Source organism: Anolis carolinensis, chromosome 2 (assembly GCF_035594765.1).
Source record: "Anolis carolinensis isolate JA03-04 chromosome 2, rAnoCar3.1.pri, whole genome shotgun sequence".
Lineage (NCBI taxonomy): Eukaryota > Metazoa > Chordata > Lepidosauria > Squamata > Dactyloidae > Anolis > Anolis carolinensis.
In genome coordinates, this window is record NC_085842.1 from 149,888,752 (window position 1) to 149,907,954 (window position 19,203).

Here is a 19,203-nt window from a genome sequence, read left to right on the forward strand (position 1 = left end):
TGATACCAAGAGAAAGCCTTTCCTCAAAGAATGGGTTTACACTGCCAAATAATGTACAGACAGTTCCCAAGTTACAAACATCCTGGTTTTTATTCTTATGTCTTTCTCACCCCGAGTTTTAACTTAATGTTCATGTGGTCCGCCCTTGTTTTCATTGTTTCCTTGATTTGTATTGTAATGGATATTATTATTTATTGTATTGTTCACTGTGTTGTGATGTGTTGTTCTTTTATATGCTGTATTGTTCTGGGTATGGCCCCATGTAAACCGCCCCAAGTCCCCGTTGGGGAGATGGTGGCAGGGTATAAATAAAGTTTTATTTATTATTATTATTATTATTATTATTATTATTATTATTATTATTATTATTATTATTACAAACAACTCAAAGTTAAGAACTGGGGTGAGACAACAAGAAGGGAAGTCCACTCCTGAATTAGTAATCAAGTGGAAATGGTGTCTCAACCGAAGCTTTATCACCAATATGCCCTCTCTTATGGGTTCATGCCCATCATAGTCCTAGTTACTGGTTGTTCGGTGTTATTATGTTTTAACTGTGATTCTTGTAAACTTTGTTTATTACTGGGCTTGGTTCCCACGTAAGCCGCCCCGAGTCCCTTCAGGGAGATGGTGTTGGGACATAAGAATAAAGTTATTATTATTATTATCATTATTATTAATAATAATAATAATAATAATTTTTCATTTCCACAATAAGCCAAAACTTTCAAAATCACAAGGACAAAAAGTGAGGTGAAATTATTGGATAATCACTCGTCACATAACCAAATGGAGGATACGACCTGTTAGAATCATAACCTATTGGATTATGACCAATTGGGAAAACTATAATCTTTATATCTGTTAAGAAAAGAAATGGTATCCACTTGTATTTATGCTTAGCAATAGGTTTTCGGGTGTTAGACATATATATATACACACACACTCCCATAAATACCTTGCTTCTATTTCATGCTCTCAGAAGACAAAATTCAAGTAGACTTCTTTAAAAATAACATTTAAATACACTGGCACATTCCTTGTTAGTTTGAACTTTAAAACATTTTGGTTTGTGTCTTTAACTTTCAGTCTTTATCACTCTCTTCAACACAATACAGTTCTGTACAACTCTCTTCTATAACTGTCTACTTTCAACTGTCATCTTCAATGGTTATCCCTCAAATGTCAACTTTTAAAGTGTGTTCTAAACAGTCCCTGATCTGGTCCCATGGTCTGCAGCCCCTCCCACAACTTCAAGAACTTAAAGGGTTAGGAAAAAATGCATACCAAAGAACACATATACACTTCAGTAAATAAAACAGCATATTATATGCAGACAAATCATTAAACAGAGGAGGCTTGAGAAGGTTGCCTATTTCCAACAGAAAGCTTCTGAACAGGGGCACAGAGAGCAAAACAAATACCACAGGGGTGTTAAGCCTTCCCTGTGCTACCCAAAGCTCTGTCTCTCCCTCTTTCTATATATGACTGGAATAGGTACATTAAAATGTACCTGTTCCGACTTACATAGAAGTTCAACTTAAGAACTGAACCTTTCTTGTTCGTAACTTGGGAACTGCCTGTAGTTTGAACTGCATTATATGGTAAGTGTAGACCAGTGTTTCTCAAACTCTGCTCCTCCAGGTGTTTTGGACTTCAGCTCCTACAATTCCCAACAGCCGGTAAGATGTCTGGGATTCCTGGGAGCTGAAGTCCAAAACACCTAGAGGACCAGAGTTTGAGAAACACTGGTGTAGACCATTTAACGCAGTCCGAATTGCAATGAACTGCACTATATTCAAACTGCATTATTTGGCAGTGTACATCCAGTTAAAGACTCCATTATCTCAGAAATGCTTTCAATTATGGTATACTGCAAAAAGCTCCAGAGAAAACAATGGCACACAGAAGTTTTGGTTCTCCAGATATTTTGGCCTCCCATCTCCCATTTGCTTTACAGATGTCTATGTGGCACTCAAGGAAATTGTAAGCCTAAATATCCAGAGTATTCTATTAGCCTTCCTTTGCCTGCTTCTATTTCAAATCTTCACAGTGAGAATCCAAGCCATGTGGGGACAAAAAAACCCAGTCAACTGATAAACAATAGGCGGAGAAGGAGGAAAAAAAAAAGACAGTGAGTTGAAGCAAAGGGGCAGCTGACACCTGCTTGTGATGGCCTTGTGAGGTGAGACTGCAGCTGCCTGGCCATAATTCTATCAACAACCTTAGTAAGCAAATAATAAATAATGCAGGCCAGTAAACAAAGCTGAGACATAATCGCAGGCTTTGTCAGGACTAAAACAAGCTCCAAATTTATATCCTGGCCACATTTAACGGGGGAAGGAAATTAATGGAATAGAATAAAAAGGGAGGCTTCCATAAATTTACATAACTTTTGAGCATGATAAATGGGTCACTATTGAAACCTTGGAAAATACATCATCAGTAGAGGGGCTGAAAAAAGCACAGTTTTGGCTACGGGTGCCCTTCATACAGGTAGCACAGAAAATGCTATCTCTAGATTTCATAGGGCACCTTTCATTGCAGGGGTTCTGTACAATTCCTAACTTAATTCACTAGGAAGCTCCATAAAAAGTGGTTGCTTACCTCTAACCATGTTTCTTCGAGTGGTGATCTGTGAAATCTGAAAATATGGTAGTAATTACAGTGCATGCGCAGCAGCTCGGAACCTATAGCAAGCTCTCTCACTTTAAGGCTATGGCCCCACCCTTCCTCCCCTGAGGATACATAAGGAACAGGTGGGGAGATAGCCCCAGTTCCTCCGCCCTGTAAAGGCAGAGTCGCTGAGGCATGACAGTCAGTGGGGAGGACGGGTGGGGATGTGCGGATTTCACAGATCACCACTCGAAGAAACACGGTTACAGGTAAGCAACCACTCTTTCTCCTTCGTGGTGTCTGTGAAATCGCACATATGGTAGACTGACAAGCTATGTGCCTTGGCTGGTGGGCGTCATGCCACCGCTGAAAAGAGGACCTCATGTCCAAACGCAGCTTGTTGCTTGGAAAGGACATCAAGCTTGTAGTGGGCAGCAAACGTCAGAGGGGTAGCCCAGGTTGCTGTCCTGCAGACGTCCTCAAGTGGTACGCCACTCATGTAGGCCACTGATGATGCCGTAGCACTCATGGAGTGGCCCTTAATGGTGGCTGGAGGATCCTTCCCAGCCATCTGGTAAACGAGACGTATCGTAGCCTTAATCCAGGCTAAGAGTTGCTGGGAGGAAACAGGGAGGCCTTCCCTGTCTGTCCTGTACTGTAAGAAAAGTCCTGGAGACTTCCTGATGGACGCCGTCCTATCCAAATAGAAGACGAGGGCCCTTCGCACATCAAGCAAGTGAAGAGCACGCTCCAAATCCGTGGAGGGATTAGGGAAAAAAGCAGGCAAGACAATGTCCTGAGACAAATGAAAAAACGTAGGCACTTTGGGAAGAAAACTAATGTCAGTGTGTAGGACAACTTTATCTGCATGGAACCTTATGTAGGGTTTGTCTGCTCGAAGAGTGCACAATTCACCCGCCCTGCAGGCTGATGTAATTGCAACCGGCAATGCAGTTTTCTATGACAGATAAACTAGCTCAGTGGAGTGTAGAGGCTCAAACGGTGGCCATTGCAGAGCTGAGAGGACAAGGTCCAGCTGCCATGCTGGCGGCGGGGGCCTGACTTGTGGGCAGATGTTCCTGTAGCCCCGCAAGAAGAGTTGGACGAGTGGATCTCGGAAGCAGGATGGAAGATTGACTCTCTTCCGATAAGATGAGATGGCTGCCAAATAACATTTCATGGAGGAGTAGGCCAGCCCACTTGCAGCAAGAGATGCCAGGAAGTCCAAGAGCAGCAGTGTCCAAGAAGTCCAAGAGAAGGCGGACAGGGGATCCGCATCGCGTTGCTGGACAAAGGTGGTAAAGCATTTCCACTTGGCGGCATATGAAGACTTGGTGGAGTCACGATGGGCCGCATTCAAAATGACAGTTACAGCTGTTGATAGTTGCGAGGCCTGATGCGCCACGCGGTCAGCTGCAACTGGTGAAGGTCCGGATGGAGCATTCGTCCCAAGTGGGATGACAGGAGACTGGATGAGGGCGAACAAATTGAAATTGAATCCAGACAAGACAGAGATCCTCCTGGTCAGTCGTAGGGCCGAACAGGGTATAGGGTTACAGCATGTGTTGGACGGGGTCGCACTCCCCCTGAAAACAGATTCGCAGTTTGGGTGTTTTCCTGGACTTATCGCTGAGCCTGGAATTAAGACTTGTGCACCAGCTGCACCCGTACCTTGGGAAGTCTGACTTGGCCATGGTGATCCATGCTCTGGTTGCATCCCGTCTGGACTACTGCAACACTCTCTATGTGGGACTGCCTTTGAAGATGGCCCAGAAACTCCAATTAGTACAATGGGTGGCAACCAGATTAATAACTGGGGCGGCATATAGGGAGCGTACCAACCCCCCCCCCCCCCGCTAAGCCAGCTCCACTGGCTGCTGATATGCTACTGAGCTCAGTTTCCTAAACGGTTCTGGCCCAATCTACTTGTCCGAACGTATCTCTTCCTATGAGCCAGCAAGATCCTTAAGATCATCTGGAGAGGCCCTGCTCTCGGTCCCGCCTGCCTCGCAAGCGCGGCTGGTGGGAACAAAGGACAGGGCCTTCTCAGTGGTGGTCCCCGGTTGTGGGACATCCTCCCTATAGATATTAGATAAGCTCCAACTTTTTTGGGCTTTAGAAGAGCTCTAAAAACATGGCTATGTGCCCAGGCTTTCAACAAAAAACCATAAAGATGATATGGACTGACTCATGGATAAAGCACGAGGTTACCGGATGAACGGATCTGAGCATACATATTTTTTAAATTTATATATTGTAATTTTATACTGTATTTAATAGTTTTTAACTGATTTTATGTATTGTTGATTGATTTTGTACAGGCATCTAATTGTGCCAATGTTGTAAGCTGCCCTGAGTCCCTTCAGGTGAGAAGGGTGGGATATAAATATTGGAAATAAATAAACACTGCCAACAGCTTTAGCCAGTTGATGTGGTTGGTGGCCTCCTGTGGCGACCAACGTCCCTGTGTGATGAGTGACTTGGAGTGAGTATCCCAGCCATGCAGGGAGGTGTCGGTTGCGAGCTGCGCTGTTGGCTGACGTGGGCGGAAGACCATGCACACCCTGGAGTGGCGGAGCCACCAATGAGGAGACGTTCTGACATGTCTTGGGACACTGAGGAATTTATGAGGGTTGTATCGTAGTGGATGGAAGACCTGCAGAAACCACGATTGAAGTGGTCTCAGCTGAGACATGCCAACAGAATGACGAATGTCGTGGAGGCCATATGGCCAAGTAGTGATTGGACATGGCTGGCCTGCACCCTTCGGTTGTGTAGGGTGTGGAGCAGCATGGAGTGAAGAGCCTGATAGAGGTCTTCCAAAAGGTAGGCTCTGAAGACTGTCGAGTCCAGCATTACTCCAATGAAACGAATACGCTGCGTGGGCTGCAGGTGCGATTTCGTCTGGTTTATGATGAGTCCCAGGTCCTTGAGGAGAGACAACGTCGTACTTATATTCTCTAGAAGCCCCTCACGGGTATGAGCGACCAAAAGCCATTAATCAATGTAGGGATACACCGTGATTCCCAGGAGTCGAAGGTGTGCTGCCACCATCACCATACATTTCGTGAACACCTGTGGTGCAGTAGAGATCCCGAAAGGAAGGACCCTGAAGCAGAAAGTGCAATCGCCTATCATGAAGGAGTAGTAAGGATGGTGTTGGGATGCAATGGCGATGTGGAAATATACATCTTTGAGGTCAATGGTGGCGAACCATGCCCCACGAGGAAGAAGAGGAAGGATAGTGGAAAGAGTGACCATGTGGAAATGACGAGCTCGAATATATCTGTTGAGGCCTCTAAAGTCTAAGATGGGCCGAGAAAATATCTGGAAAAAAATGCTTTGGAAAACAAAGAAGGATGCAGAGGGACAATCGCTCCCTTTTGTAACAAAGTAGAGACCTCATCCAGGAACACTTGAGATACAGGCGTAGCATGGATATGACCAACTCTTGGAGGAGACTTGAACTCAATCAAATAGCCCCTGAGGACTATATCCAGGACCCAAGAGTCGGTCGTAATGGAGCGTCATTTCAGGAGCAAAGGCGCTAATCGAGCACCAAAGTAAACAAAAGGAGTTGACTGTGAAGGTGCAGTTGGAGGCAAGGAAGGAAGTGAGGGCATAGGAGAAGAAACCGTCACCAGTGAGTGCTCGTGCTGAGGGCTTGTGCTCTGTGAAGAGGAAGAAGATGCAGTGCTAAAACCGTCGCCATGGTTTAGGCTGAAACTTGCCCTTTCTGCCTTGACAAGACTTCCCTGACTGGGTTTGTCTGTTTGAAGCAGGTGAGCAAGACTGTGGGAAGGACCGTTGGCTGGTGTAAGAACGGCGAGAACTGGCCGGAGGTGGCTACCAGCGAGGCTTGGGTTGAGAAGATGACTGCATGGAGAAGCCATACTTGAGCCACCTGATGCGTCTCCTGCTTCGTTTTCAGATTGGAATCCGTATCAGGATTGAATAGTGTGTCATCCCTCCACAGCAACTCTTCGGCAAGCACTTTCCCAGCATTGGAAAGTGAGGAGGTATGCAGCCAAGCATGATGGCGTATGGCAGTGGCCGTTGCGAAGAATCGACCTGCAGTATCTGCTGTACGTTTGGCCATATCCTTTTGAGCCCTTGCCAAAAGAAGGGCCTCTTGCTGATATGGCCTAGGCAGGGCTTGTTGGTCCAGTGGGAGCATATCAAAATATGGCAACAACTTCACCCACAGGAATTCTTGATATGCAGCCATATAGGCCCCATAGTGTGCGAGGCGTGCCACAAAGCCACCACCTGTATGGATCTTTTTCCCAAATGCCTCCATCTTTTTCCCATCCTTGTTTGGTGGAGTGGAAAGGGATTTCTTTGCATTCTTGTCCTGGTGAATGTCCACCACTACCGAATTACGCTTCGGTGGTCTTGTAATCCATTGTGCCTCCTTGAGGTCCACTCTGTACAGTCCACTGGTGGCACCGACCCAGGAGGCATGTCGGGGGACTGTGCGAGCTTGACCAGGTAAGGGAGTGATGGCAAGGTAGAAGGAGGGGGCACATACTCCTCCTGTTGGTCAGATGGGAAAAGAGGGTCCTGCACAACATCTGGCTCCATGGATGTTGGGAGATCCAAAGCCTGGGTAAGGCGGATCATCAAGGCAGAGAAGGATGAAGTGTCCTCTTTAGAAGGAGGATCAGGGTCATCTTTACAAGCATCCACATGTGGCGTGGCATGAGATGAGGTAGACATATTGTCTGACTCATGAGGGGACACAGTGGCCAGGGCCGTGATGGTATGATCTGGAGCATGAGCAGAGGCCACAGGCTTCTTTGGTTTGGAAGCTGGATTGGCCTGAGGGGCCGAATCCTGTGGAGGTCCAAAGTAATATACTCTATCCCCAGGAGAATGGTATACATACTCTGAGGGGAGGGGTTGCAACTGATGATGGGTATGGTGGCCCATGTCATGCCTTGAAACCGACTCCTGGTAATGGCACCGAGGACGGGTTTGGAACCCATAAGAGGGTTGGTACCGAGAAGAAGCAAAAGACTGGGAAGAATAAGATGCTGTTCTTGGGGAGCCTGACCTGGATCCATACAGCAGCCTCGGTACCATGGAGGAAGAGAGGGAGAGTTGGTCCCGACAGGTCTCCAAGGGCTGCTGTAGCGAAAGCACTACATCAGCGAAGTTGAATTCGCCAGCCCAATGCCCCAGTCCCTCAGCCCGTAAATGGAGTGTAAACAGAACAGCCTGTGGCGGCATCACCGCTGGGGGGCGACATCCCCTGAGGGGAGCAAGGCCACCCCCGTGTTCTCCTTCTGCGCAGCGTCCTTCAGCACGCCGCCTCGGTGGAAGTTGAAGGCTGCACTTCCGGCGTGGCCTCCTGGCCACGTCCATCATCTTCTGATATGACCGGATGTGGAACCTCCGGCGGAGCAGCGGCCTCCGGAGCCTTGTACTTGTTCCGTTTCTCCCTGGGGTGGCCCCCACTTGCCGCTGATAAGTGTGGGGACTTGGAACGCCGGCATTTGCGCGGCGCTGTCTCTGGCACCGAGGCAGTGGAGGCTGTAGAGGGAGGAGGAGGTACAGTTTGTAATGGCAGTGGCGGTGTTTCAGAGGACGCTCAGCGTCCAGGAGAAGCGGCAGGAAGAAGGGCTTTCTCATATAGAAGCACCTTCAGCCACACTTGGTGGTTTTTTCTGGCCTGGGGAGTAAAACCTTTGCAAACATCACAAGTCTGAGTAGAATGAGTTTCCCCCAAACAAATAAGGCATTTAGCATGGCCACCTGAGTCTGCTAATTTTCCCTCACAGGAGCTGCACTACTTAAAGGGTGCAGAAGACATACTGGCCTGAGAGTTGTCTAGCAAGTCCGAGTCAGGGCCACAAGCAAACAAGAGTAGTCGTCAATCCAGGTCAAATCCAAAGGTAAGTTTGTAGAGAGTATCCAAAAGAGTTGTCGATAAACAGTCTTAGTCTTAACCAATGAAACAAACTAATTTGATAAGAGAGCTGCTTTGTTCCTAACACTGCCTTTGCAAGGGCGGAAAAAAGGAACTGGGGCTATCTCCCCACCTCTTCCTTATGTATCCTCAGGGGAGGAAGGGTGGGACCATAGCCTTAAAGTGAGAGAGCTTGCTATAGGTTCCGAGCTGCTGCACATGCGCTGAGATTACTACCATATGTGCGATTTCACAGACACCATGAAGGAGAAGCTGCCACCTCTCCAAGTTGCAAAGCTCTTCCACAAAAAGACAACTATGTACATGTGCATGTGTGTGAATGACCCATCTCATGAATTTTAAAAATTATATAAAGACATACTTCAGACAACAGCCATCAACTTTCCTTGAAAAATCTACATTTTAATTGTGTAAGGAATGCAACCACTTCAACACAGTGTAAGAGAATTCGAAGCAGGGCACACTAAGGACTTGACACTTACCTGCAATTTTGATGGGATCCTCATCCAGCATGTTCTTTATTTCTACTGGCAGTTTTCCTGGTTCCAAAGTCTCTATTTTTGCTGGGATGTCTTGAGTTGCAGATAAGGTAGTATAGGTGCTAATGAGCAATACACCCAAACCAATCCAGAGTATGAGCTGCACAGAAAGAATGTCAGATCTTTTAATATAAAGTGTGAAGAAAGACAATGTCCACAGAGCCAGTGAAGTGTGGGAAAGATAGCAGTGTGTGTGTGTGTGTGTGTGTGGGGGGGGGGGGGGGGGGTTCTTAATGAAAACTGGAAAAGCAAACAGAATCAAAAACGTAACTGTTAATTTCTAATCAATGTCAATTCTTGCCTTCTTCATCTCCTGACCTCGCCCACCATTGACCTATGTTTATTCCCTCCCTGTTTTGTGTCTCCACTCAAACTCCTTTCTCCACCTTCACAGCTGCCAGACTTTTTAATCTCTGTATGCCTGTTGAAACTCCCTGAAGGACCTACAAGAAACATGCAAGTCCTTTTGCTAATAAATGTGACAATACTCATTCCCAGAGTTTCCGCCTGCTGGCTGGATGATTCAGAGTCTTACAATAATGTTTTCCAGCTCTGCTCTGACCTTCTCTAATCTTCAGTCAGCCCCTCTAAGACCACACCCAGTATTATTTTCAAACTATTCCTGTCTGCTGCTACTTCCAACTCTTGCATCTCCTACTGTTCTTTTTTTTCCTCTTGACTTTCCACTGTTGAAATCTAAGTACTCAACCAAGGATAGTACATCCATTTTTCTGTGCTTCAGTACTTTCTATGACACTAGAATATTTCAGTCAATCACAGCTAAATGCTTTAACAACTATCAGGTGATTTTATGGCATTGCAACATACATTTCAATTCATTTAAACTGTGCTTTACACGAAACTCACAAGCAATACAATAGCATTCTAAAGGTTGCATCGAATCCTGTCTGTCCAAAAGAACTGATAGTCCCCAAAATACAAACAAGACAGGGCCTATAGATTTGTTCTTAAGTTGAATTTATTTGTAAGTCAGAAAAGGTCCAGCAAAAAGTGAACTCTTTGTAATTTGGCCCAAAAAGGTGCACATTAGAGTTTCTGTGTGATTAGAATACCTTTTTTAAAAAAACACCAAAGTTCCCAAGCAATGGAAAGGAAAACCATAGAAAGAGAAAACTCTTTCCTCCAGGAGCATTTCCTGTTTATCCTGCTCCAGGTTCCTTGGGGTGTAGTTATAACATGGAATGAATGCAGTTTGGCATCACTTTAACTGCCCTGGTTCATTGCTATGGGATCCTGGGAGCTGTAGTTTTACAAGATCTTTAGCCTTCTCTGCCAAAAAATGCTGCTGACTCACCAAACTATATTGAGAGATCAATAGGAGGAAAGGAGAAAAAGAGTTTCGAGAGGTCAATATGAGGAAAAGGTAAAAGGAGATTTGAGATACTGACAGGAAGAAAAGGGAAATGGAAGTTGGAAAGCTCGATAGGAAGAATTGGAAAAAGGGGGTAGAGAGATACAGATATACTTTGGCTCAGAGCTAAGATTTCATGGCAGGGAGGGAGGGGAGAGGCCTATTTATAACTTTGAATTGTCCGTAATTCGGGGACTGTCTGTACTATTGAAACTGCTAGCAAAGGGATCAGTCTCCCATCCAAAACTTTGGATGACTGGAGGTTCCTATGGGGAAATCTAGAAGCAGGAGTCATTCCTATAGATTTTCCTTTCATCAGCTCCATTCTGGGTAGCACTTGGAAAGTGCTACTTTTGTGACCTGTACTACTGCAGCAGTGTCACTAATCATGCTGGTTGGACACTGGGGAAGTAAATGTTGCCAGCTTTAATTCTGGACAGATAAAATGTGGGTGAAGGAACTGCTGTTTACACAAAACCAATTCGCATACAAATTTAGGCAAACCTCTTAACTCAACTATAAAACAGTAGGAATTTTTCAGTTGTTGCTGAAGATTTAAAAACAACTTGTGTACCATACTCAGAAATGAAACAGAAAACTCTGTGTATTCCCTAATAGTGAGAAGAAGGAAGAACTTTCCCAACACCACAGTTCCACTGTCTCAATGCCTTGGCTTAACTTATTGACTTTACAGAGACATATTAATTTTTTCTTCAAAACTGCAATAAACCCTTTTCTTAAAATCTTGCCAACAAATTTGGGTTATATGTTAATATATGAGAAATTATTTTAATTTGTATGACTGATTGTAGCATTTGGTTGCAGAATTGAGGGTTTGTTTGTTTTTGTCATTACAGCATGGCTTTGCTATTTGCACCAAACCAATACACATGCAGGCTCTCACTCTGATTTAAGTTATCCCTTGAAATTTCCGTAATTTATGGAACACTGGGTAGGGTTGATCAGCTGAGCCGAAACACAATAATAACTGATGAACAATATGGGCATCAGGAGTGTTTGCCTCGCTTGAGTAGCAGAGCTCCCAAGCTACAAATGAAAAAGGGTACTGGCCAGCGGAATACGGCAAGAGTGGAGAGGAAGGGAGGGAGGGAGGGAGGGAGGGAGGGAGGGAGGGAGAGAGAGAGAGAGAGAGAGAGAGAGAGAGAGAGAGAGAGAGATGGGTGGATTGTTGGCTGACAGTGAAGGAGATTTAATTAAACTCTGATGTATTATTTTTACCTAGTTAATCACTGTAATTGTCACTGGAAGGGCTTTACATGGTACCTGGTCTGCATGTCAACGATGCCCCTACTACAGGTGCTGAGAAAACAGAGAGCAGTTTAAAAAACCCATGCCAGTAATGCCAGCCAGAAGGCAGCAAAGCAGGCAGCAGCAATGCAGAAAAGAGATCATTAAGACATAATGAAACCTCAGCATTTGTCCTTCTACTCCTCAAAGGGATATTCGATCAAGCAGAATAACAGTGTGTCAGAACAAACTCCTCTGGAAACATGACTAGGAAATCTTTGGCTCTCAAGATGTTTTGGACTACAACACTCACAATTTTTTTTATCATGCTAGCTGAGGATTCTGGGAGTTGAAATTCAAAATATCTAATGTGTTAAAATTTAGAACCATAGCTGTGGCAGACACAAGGGAGCAAGCCCTTTCTGTCACTCTCACTTGGGAGATAGATGCTGAAAGGAGTCTCTCAGCCAATGAATCCTTTGAAAATAACACATTTCTCACATTCGCCCACAGACAGTGGTTCACAGACCCTTTGTTCTTCTCTGGGGATTTCAAACCCATGGAAGACAGACTGCTTTCTGAGTGAGAAAGTTCTTGATATCAGATCATCTTCTCCCATACAATCCACCCCACACATTGGTCTTCTGGAGGGCATCTGCTCCAACCATCCAGAATCCGAATGGCAACCATCACCCAGAGAATCTTTTCATCGGCCACCCCAAGTCTGTGGAACAACCTGCTGGTAAAGCTCCAACAGCTAAATCAGCTGTCGGAATTTAAGACACAAGTGAAGACCTGTCTCTTCTGGCAGGCCTACCCAGACAGTCTTTAAACAAAAAAATGAATGTTAATGCATATTCTTTGCTTAATCTCTGTGTTGTCTGTTTTAATATGTATTTCATAGAGATACATTTTGGTATGTAATTTTTATGGAAGTGTGCTTTAGTGTGTGTATTTTTAGTGTTTTTGCTGTGTTTATGTATTTTGTTTTGCAACCTAACTTGAGCCATGACGAGAGGCGGGTAAGAAATAAAATAATAATAATAATAATAATAATAATAATAATAATAATAATAATAATAATAAAAACCAAGAATGAGGCTCTATGTGACTATGAGGGAATAGCCAAAGTGCTATCAAGCTCGCCATAATTGCCCTCAGTACGATCCACAGAGAAGATCCAAGGCCCCTAATTTGGAGCATGAATGAAAACAGAATTTGTGCCGTCTGTCAACTGAAAGACACATAGAGAAAGAAGATATAGTTGCTTACGTGTAACTGTGTTTTTTCGAGTGGTGTTCTGTGGCATTCACACATATGGGAATTTCGCCTGTGCAGCATTTCGGAACCTTCTAGAATCTCTGATTGAAACATTTTGGTGGAGACCCCACCCACTCTCCCCAACAGAATATATATAGCCCTGTGGCCGGGGCTAGCCTCAGTTCCCAGCCGCCAGGAAGCAGCTGTAGTACCGTGGCATGAGTACCACGGGGAGGATGGGCGGGTTGTGCGAATTCCACAGAACACTACTCGAAGAAACACAGTTACACGTAAGCAACTATATTTTCTTCTTTGTGGTGCTTCTGTGGAAATCGCACATATGGGAGACTAACAAACTACTCTCCAATGGTGGTGGGTCATGCCACGCATGAAAAGAGAACCGCTCTCCCGAACGCTGTGTCCTTCTTTGCCATGATGTCCAGCTTGTAATGTGAGACGAAGGTGAATGAGGAAGGCCACGTTGCCGCTTTGCAAATATCTTCCAACGGCACTCAATTGAGGAATGCTTGGGATGCAGCCATGGCTCTTGTCGGGTGAGCTATTACCCACTGCGGAGGGTCCTGGTTTGCAAGCCAGTATGCCAAGCGGATTGTTGACACTATCCAAGACGCTAGTCTCTGTGAGGAGACCGGGGTACCCAACACGTCAGTTCGGTACTTCAGAAACAGCCAAGGAAATTTCCTATACTCCACTGTTCGCTGGACGTAAAACGCTAGTGCCTTTCTGACGTCCAAGGAGTGTAGCACAATCTCCAGAGGTGAGGCAGGGTTTTGAAAAAATGCTGGCAATGAGATGTCTAGGCACATGTGAAATTTGGAGACCACCTTTGGCAAGAAAGTGACATCTGTCCTCAACATCACCTTGTCGGTGTGGAAACATAAGTATGGTGGATCCACCCTGAGGGCACAGAGCTCACTGGCCCGTCTCGCTGAAGTAACAGCTACGAGGAAAGCCATCTTCCAGGAAAGATAACAGATATCACAGGAGGCTACTGGCTCAAAAGGAGGTTTTGAAAGCGGAGAGAGCACCAACTCCAAGCTCCAGGCAGGTGGTGGAGGTGCTGCCGGGGGATGCAAATTCTTGAATACCTTTAGAAAGATCTTCACTAGAGGATCCTGGAAACAGGACTGCCCCAAGGGCCCCTTCCTGTACCAGGACAGAGCAGCTATATAGCATTTCAAGGAGGCTAAGGAGAGGTCTGCCCTAGAGAGATGGACCAAGAAGTCCAGCCCTATAGGTTCCACAAACTTCCTGAACCTCTCCCATTCATACTTGTATGCCTGCTTTGTCAAAGACTTTTGAGCTGCTTGAAGGATGGCCTTTACTGGGGAGGAGAGGTCTCGCGGGGCTTGACCCTCCACCCTGTGAGGCGTAGCCTATCTAAGTCTTGGTGGGTGACTTGACCATGGTGGATTGTCAGGAGATCCAGTGAGGATCTGAGCCAGAGGTACTCCCCTCTGGCCGCCTGCCACAGCAGCGCAAACCATGCTTGATGGGGCCACCAGGGGGCCACCAGGATGCAGTCTGAGTTGTCCAAAATTATTTTCGTAACTGTCCTGCCGACCAGCGAGAGCGGTGGGAAAGCATATGGCAGGTCCCCTGACCACATGTAGCGAAACGTGTCCCCCAGGCACCCCGGGGTGGCACGAGGGCAGAGGCAAGCACAGAAGGTGGGACACTGGGTGTTCTTGCGCGACGCTAAAAGGTCTATTGTCGGCCAGCCCCAGAAGCCAAAACTCTGTGACGTTCAGTTGCCATTCGTGGCTGGTTGAGGAGGTCCTGCTCAGCACATCCGCCAAGGCATTGTACTTCCCTGGAAGGTGGATAGACTGAACTCTTATTTGGTTGTGCACACACCAGTCCCATATTTGCAACATCAGTCCCATATTTGCAACGAGAGGCACAGAAGAGCTTTCGAGTGTGCCCTGCCCTGCTTGGTCAAGTAGTATTTTACTGTAGTGTTGTCGGTTATTATTCGAACTGTCCTTCCCTTGAGCAGCCCTCTGAAGGCATGAAGAGCTTTCTCTACGGCAAGTAGCTTGAGCAAGTTGAAATGGAGGGAATGCTGACATCTGGACCACTTCCCGTTGACCGTGAGGCCCTCGAGATGCGCTTGCCAGCCGTACAGGGATGCATCCATTGTCAGCTCGTAAGTCGGTTCCAGAGGGTGGAAGGGGAGGCCTGCACGAAGGTTGTACCTCTTTGTCCACCACGCTAGTGACTTTAGGACGCTGGTTGGGGGCCATAGACGGGTTCGCTGACTGTCGAGGAGTGGGCTGAATGACTCTAAGAACCATTTCTGAAGAGGTCACATTCTTAGTCTTGCTAGGTCAACAAGCAATGTGGTGGAGGCCATATGGCCAAGAATAGACTGGATACCCCATGCCGAGGTACATCTGTCTGCACAAAGTTTGGCAATGGCCGCACGGATGGTTCAAAAACGATATTCTGGTAGATAAGCCCTTTCGGCGATGGAATCTATAACTGCTCTAATAAATTGAATTTTCTGTGTCGGGGCCAGATGGCATTTTTCTTCGTTGACGACCAGCCCGAGCCTCTGCAGGAGGAAGAGGGTGAACGACACATCAAATTGAAGTTGGGACCTAGAGTCACCGACGAGAAGCCAATCGTCTATGTAAAGGGAAAGCATCTCCCTGAGGTATGCAGCCACCACAGACATGCACTTCGTAAACACTCTTGGCGCTGTAGTCAGGCCGAATGGAAGTACATTAAAAGAAAAAACCGCGTCCCCAACCATGAAGCTCAAAAATCTCTGGTGTGAGTGCCGCACTGACACGTGGAAATAGGTGTCATGCGAATCAATCGTTGCAAACCACACCCCTTTGTGAAGGAAGGGGAGGATGGATGCAAGGGTCACCATCCTGAACCTGCGGGTCCTAATGTGCCGGTTGACCGCCCTAAGGATGGGACGCATGCCTCCGCCTCTCTTGCGAATTAGGAAGTATCTCGAAAAACAGCAACTCCTGGCCTTTCTGCATGACACCCTAGAAATCGCCCCTTTAGCCAATAAAGTAGCCACTTCTTCCCGAAGGTACTCAGAGGGGGCTGTTGGGCGTGGGATTCCAGTGCGGGGGTGGGACTTAAACTCAATGGCATAGCCACTCCTATGTCTAGAACCCAAGAGTCTGACATTATCTCTCTCCACGCTCCCAAGTATGGGGCTAACCTATCCCTGAACTGGGGGAACTCGTCTACCGCGCTGCAGGGGTGCAGCGCCGCAACAGGAGAAGAACTGAATGCAGAAGTAGCAGAACTTGGGGAACTGCAAATGCGGGAGTCTAAACTTGGAGACAACGATGAGGCGGGACTGCGAACGTGCCCGCTAAAAACGACGTCTCTGCCTCTCACCTGATCTCCCTCCTCCCCATTGCTGGGGCTTGTAGAGGAACGATGATCTCTTGCCTCCCTGAGGACGAAAAAAGGGCTTTTGCTTCCCTCTAGAGGGCGGAGGGCTAGCCCTTCTAGAGCAGTAGAACTGACCCCATTGATGCCTCTGGTAGTAATAATACAACGGTTGCACACCATATTTGTGGGCAGCTTGAGTCACCTCATGGGTGTTCTTAATTTCAGCGCTGGCTCAGAATTAAAAAGTCCCGCTTCATCTAGAGGAAGGTCTTCAATTACGGATTTGGCTGACTGAGATAGGCTGGCTGCCCTAAGCCAGCCATGGCCCCTTAGAGATATTGCTCCTGCCAGAAGCTTGCCTGATGCATGCGCAGTGTTTTGGTCAACTCCTTCTAGTCTGACAAAACAGATGCTTCCTAATAAAAGGCTTTTGCTAGGGCTTGATCTCCCTGGGGAAGCATATCAATATAAGGGGCCATTTTGTCCCAAAGGTAACATTGGTATGCCCCCATATAAGCCCCGTAGTGTGCAATACGGGCAAAGAGGCAGGCTGAAGAGTAGAATTTCCCCCCATGTTGTCTAGTTTCTTTCCCTCCTTGTCTGGGGGGGGGGGGTTTGGGACCTTTGGACTGTCCTTGGTTGCGTCATATTAACCACCCGCCAGTTTAGCTTGGGTTGCTTCGCCAGCCATGAAGCTCCTGAAAGTTCAATTTTGTACAGATACTCTGCCCTCCTTGGGGTTGCAGGCAATGAGGCTGGTGAAACCCCTTCATTTTTGACTAGTTCTACCAAATATGGAAGGTAAGGCAGAAAGGTGGTAAGTGGGCCCTGTTGTTTGGATGATGGAAACACTGGGTCCTCAACAATCTTGGATGGTCTTGGTGCAGGGAGATTCAGGGCTCTGGGGTGCCTTATTAATAAAGCTGCAAAGCTCTTTATATCCTCAGCAGAGGGTGGGTCAATGTTATCATGGGGGTCCATTACCAGAACTGGGCCTTCCTGCGGTTTGTCATGATCCTCTCCAGGCCCTTCTCCCCGGTTGAAGCCTAAGGGCTCCGCCTGTTGAGGCAGTGCTGGAGTGGAAAACAGCTCCTTCTGAGGGAGGGGTGGGAGGGCTAACGCTGCTGAAGGGTCAAAGTGTGCTGCAAATGCGCTGGCTCCTTCGAGTCCAGGCGCAGGCCCCGAATTCAGGGCCGCGCCATGTGGACATGTCTTTACCCACGCACCTGGCGCTGACGCTGTCTGGGCATGGCTGCTCCCCAATCCCAAGGCCAGAAGATGGCAGCCATATGGATCATGAGGGTAATAGCCCTCGAATCCGGGTGGTGGAAAGAGATATGGGGGAAACCCATGTCCATAAAACATATATAGAACCCGAGGATCCGGCAGAAAGAAGTTGGAGCCATGGAGGTAAGGCGAGCCCCTTTCTGAGGGGGACCTGGAGTCCACAGAGCTCGGGGAAGGGGAACGGTGTCAGTGCCGATTCAAGCGGGCCCTTCTGGGCCTTTTAGGGAAGGGAGAGGAGCTGTCGGATCTTGAGCGCAATGCTGGCAATCTCTCTAGTCTCCTTCCCCTCCGCGCCTCCTGCTGTATGCTCAGTAACATTGCCACCGGCTGGGAAGGGAAAACCCCTGACGGGGGGGAGGGGGGGAGTTGTGACCCCGGAGACCCATCTGGTTGGCTCCCAGCCCCTGACGGGATCTGCGGGGAGGAATGGAAATGTGGCCTTTGAGGGGAAGCGCTAGTAAGGTGTTTCATTTTCTTGGAAGTTGCTACGCGAGAGGTTTTGGTTCTCTCATGGGCAAACGCCTCCTCGCCGACAGCATCTTGTGGCGCTTTGGGCGGTGCAGGGCTGGCCAGACTAAGGAAACCATTCCCTTCCCCCGGGGGGGGGGGTCACTAGATCCGGCCTCCGAGGCAGTCGCTGAAGGGGATGGAGCCAAGGCCTGTTCATATAGGAGCGCCTTTAGTCTAGATTCTGTTTTTTCTCATCTGTGGGGTAAACCCCCGGCACACTTGGCAGGAATGGGGGTTATGGCCTTCTCCCAGACATAACAGACATTTGGAATGTCCATCCACCTCGGGGAGCTTGCCCCCGCACGCCCCATTTTGTAAAAAAGGAAGCCATTTCACTAGCCTGCCTTGGAATATCCAAACACAAAATCTGATTCCTTTCCGAGTTGTATTGTTGGAGAGAGGAAGTTAAACAATGAGACGGTCCGAGTCAAAACTAGTAATATTAGAAAGGTTTGAGAGCTAGAGGTTCCTAGTGCTGACTGAGCAGAGTGGAAAAAAAAAAGAACTGAGGCTAACCCCACCCACTGGGCTATATATATTCTATTGGGAAGAGTGGGAGGGGCCTCTGCCAAAATGTTTCAATCAGAGATTCTAGAAGGTTCCGAAATACTGCGCAGGAGAAGGAGAAATTCCCATATGTGCGATTTCCACAGAAGCACCATGAAGAAGAAAGGAGAATTTTCATAAATGGTTCCTGAGGCACCAAAACAAGTTGGAGGAAGAAACATTTTCAGCCTATTCACTTGTTATTCCTGTTTCTATTTTTACCAAACCAGCAAAGCAATTTTATCATTCTTAATGAGAATGACTAGGAAGAACAGGAAACCAGCCTTTCATATAGAACATGAAGCCTGCATCATCTATAGTTGGCCTAGCAAAGACAATTCCCAAGAAAGCATAGTTTGTCTGAAAACTAACATTCAACAGACTATCATCTTGTGCAGAACTGGGCAAAATGGACCACAATAGTAATTGCACACTCCTAACTTTGATGTTGTTCTGTCCTTCATTCCCACTTCTGCTCTGCATTTCTGAAACTGGACTCACACAAA

The 19,203-nt window shown here is 47.0% G+C and overlaps 1 protein-coding gene across 3 annotated transcripts in view; it reads right to left on the reverse strand.

Moving 5' to 3' along the window:
• slc38a10 (solute carrier family 38 member 10) overlaps nucleotides 1–19,203 on the reverse strand; it is a 114,200-nt gene that overhangs the window by 20,938 nt on the left and 74,059 nt on the right. For all 3 annotated transcript variants that reach the window (XM_003217105.4, XM_008104135.3, XM_008104136.3), the window contains exon 11: nucleotides 9,031–9,187. In XM_003217105.4, coding sequence (XP_003217153.2) covers nucleotides 9,031–9,187 — 157 coding nt within the window. The remainder of the gene's footprint in view (nucleotides 1–9,030; nucleotides 9,188–19,203) is intronic.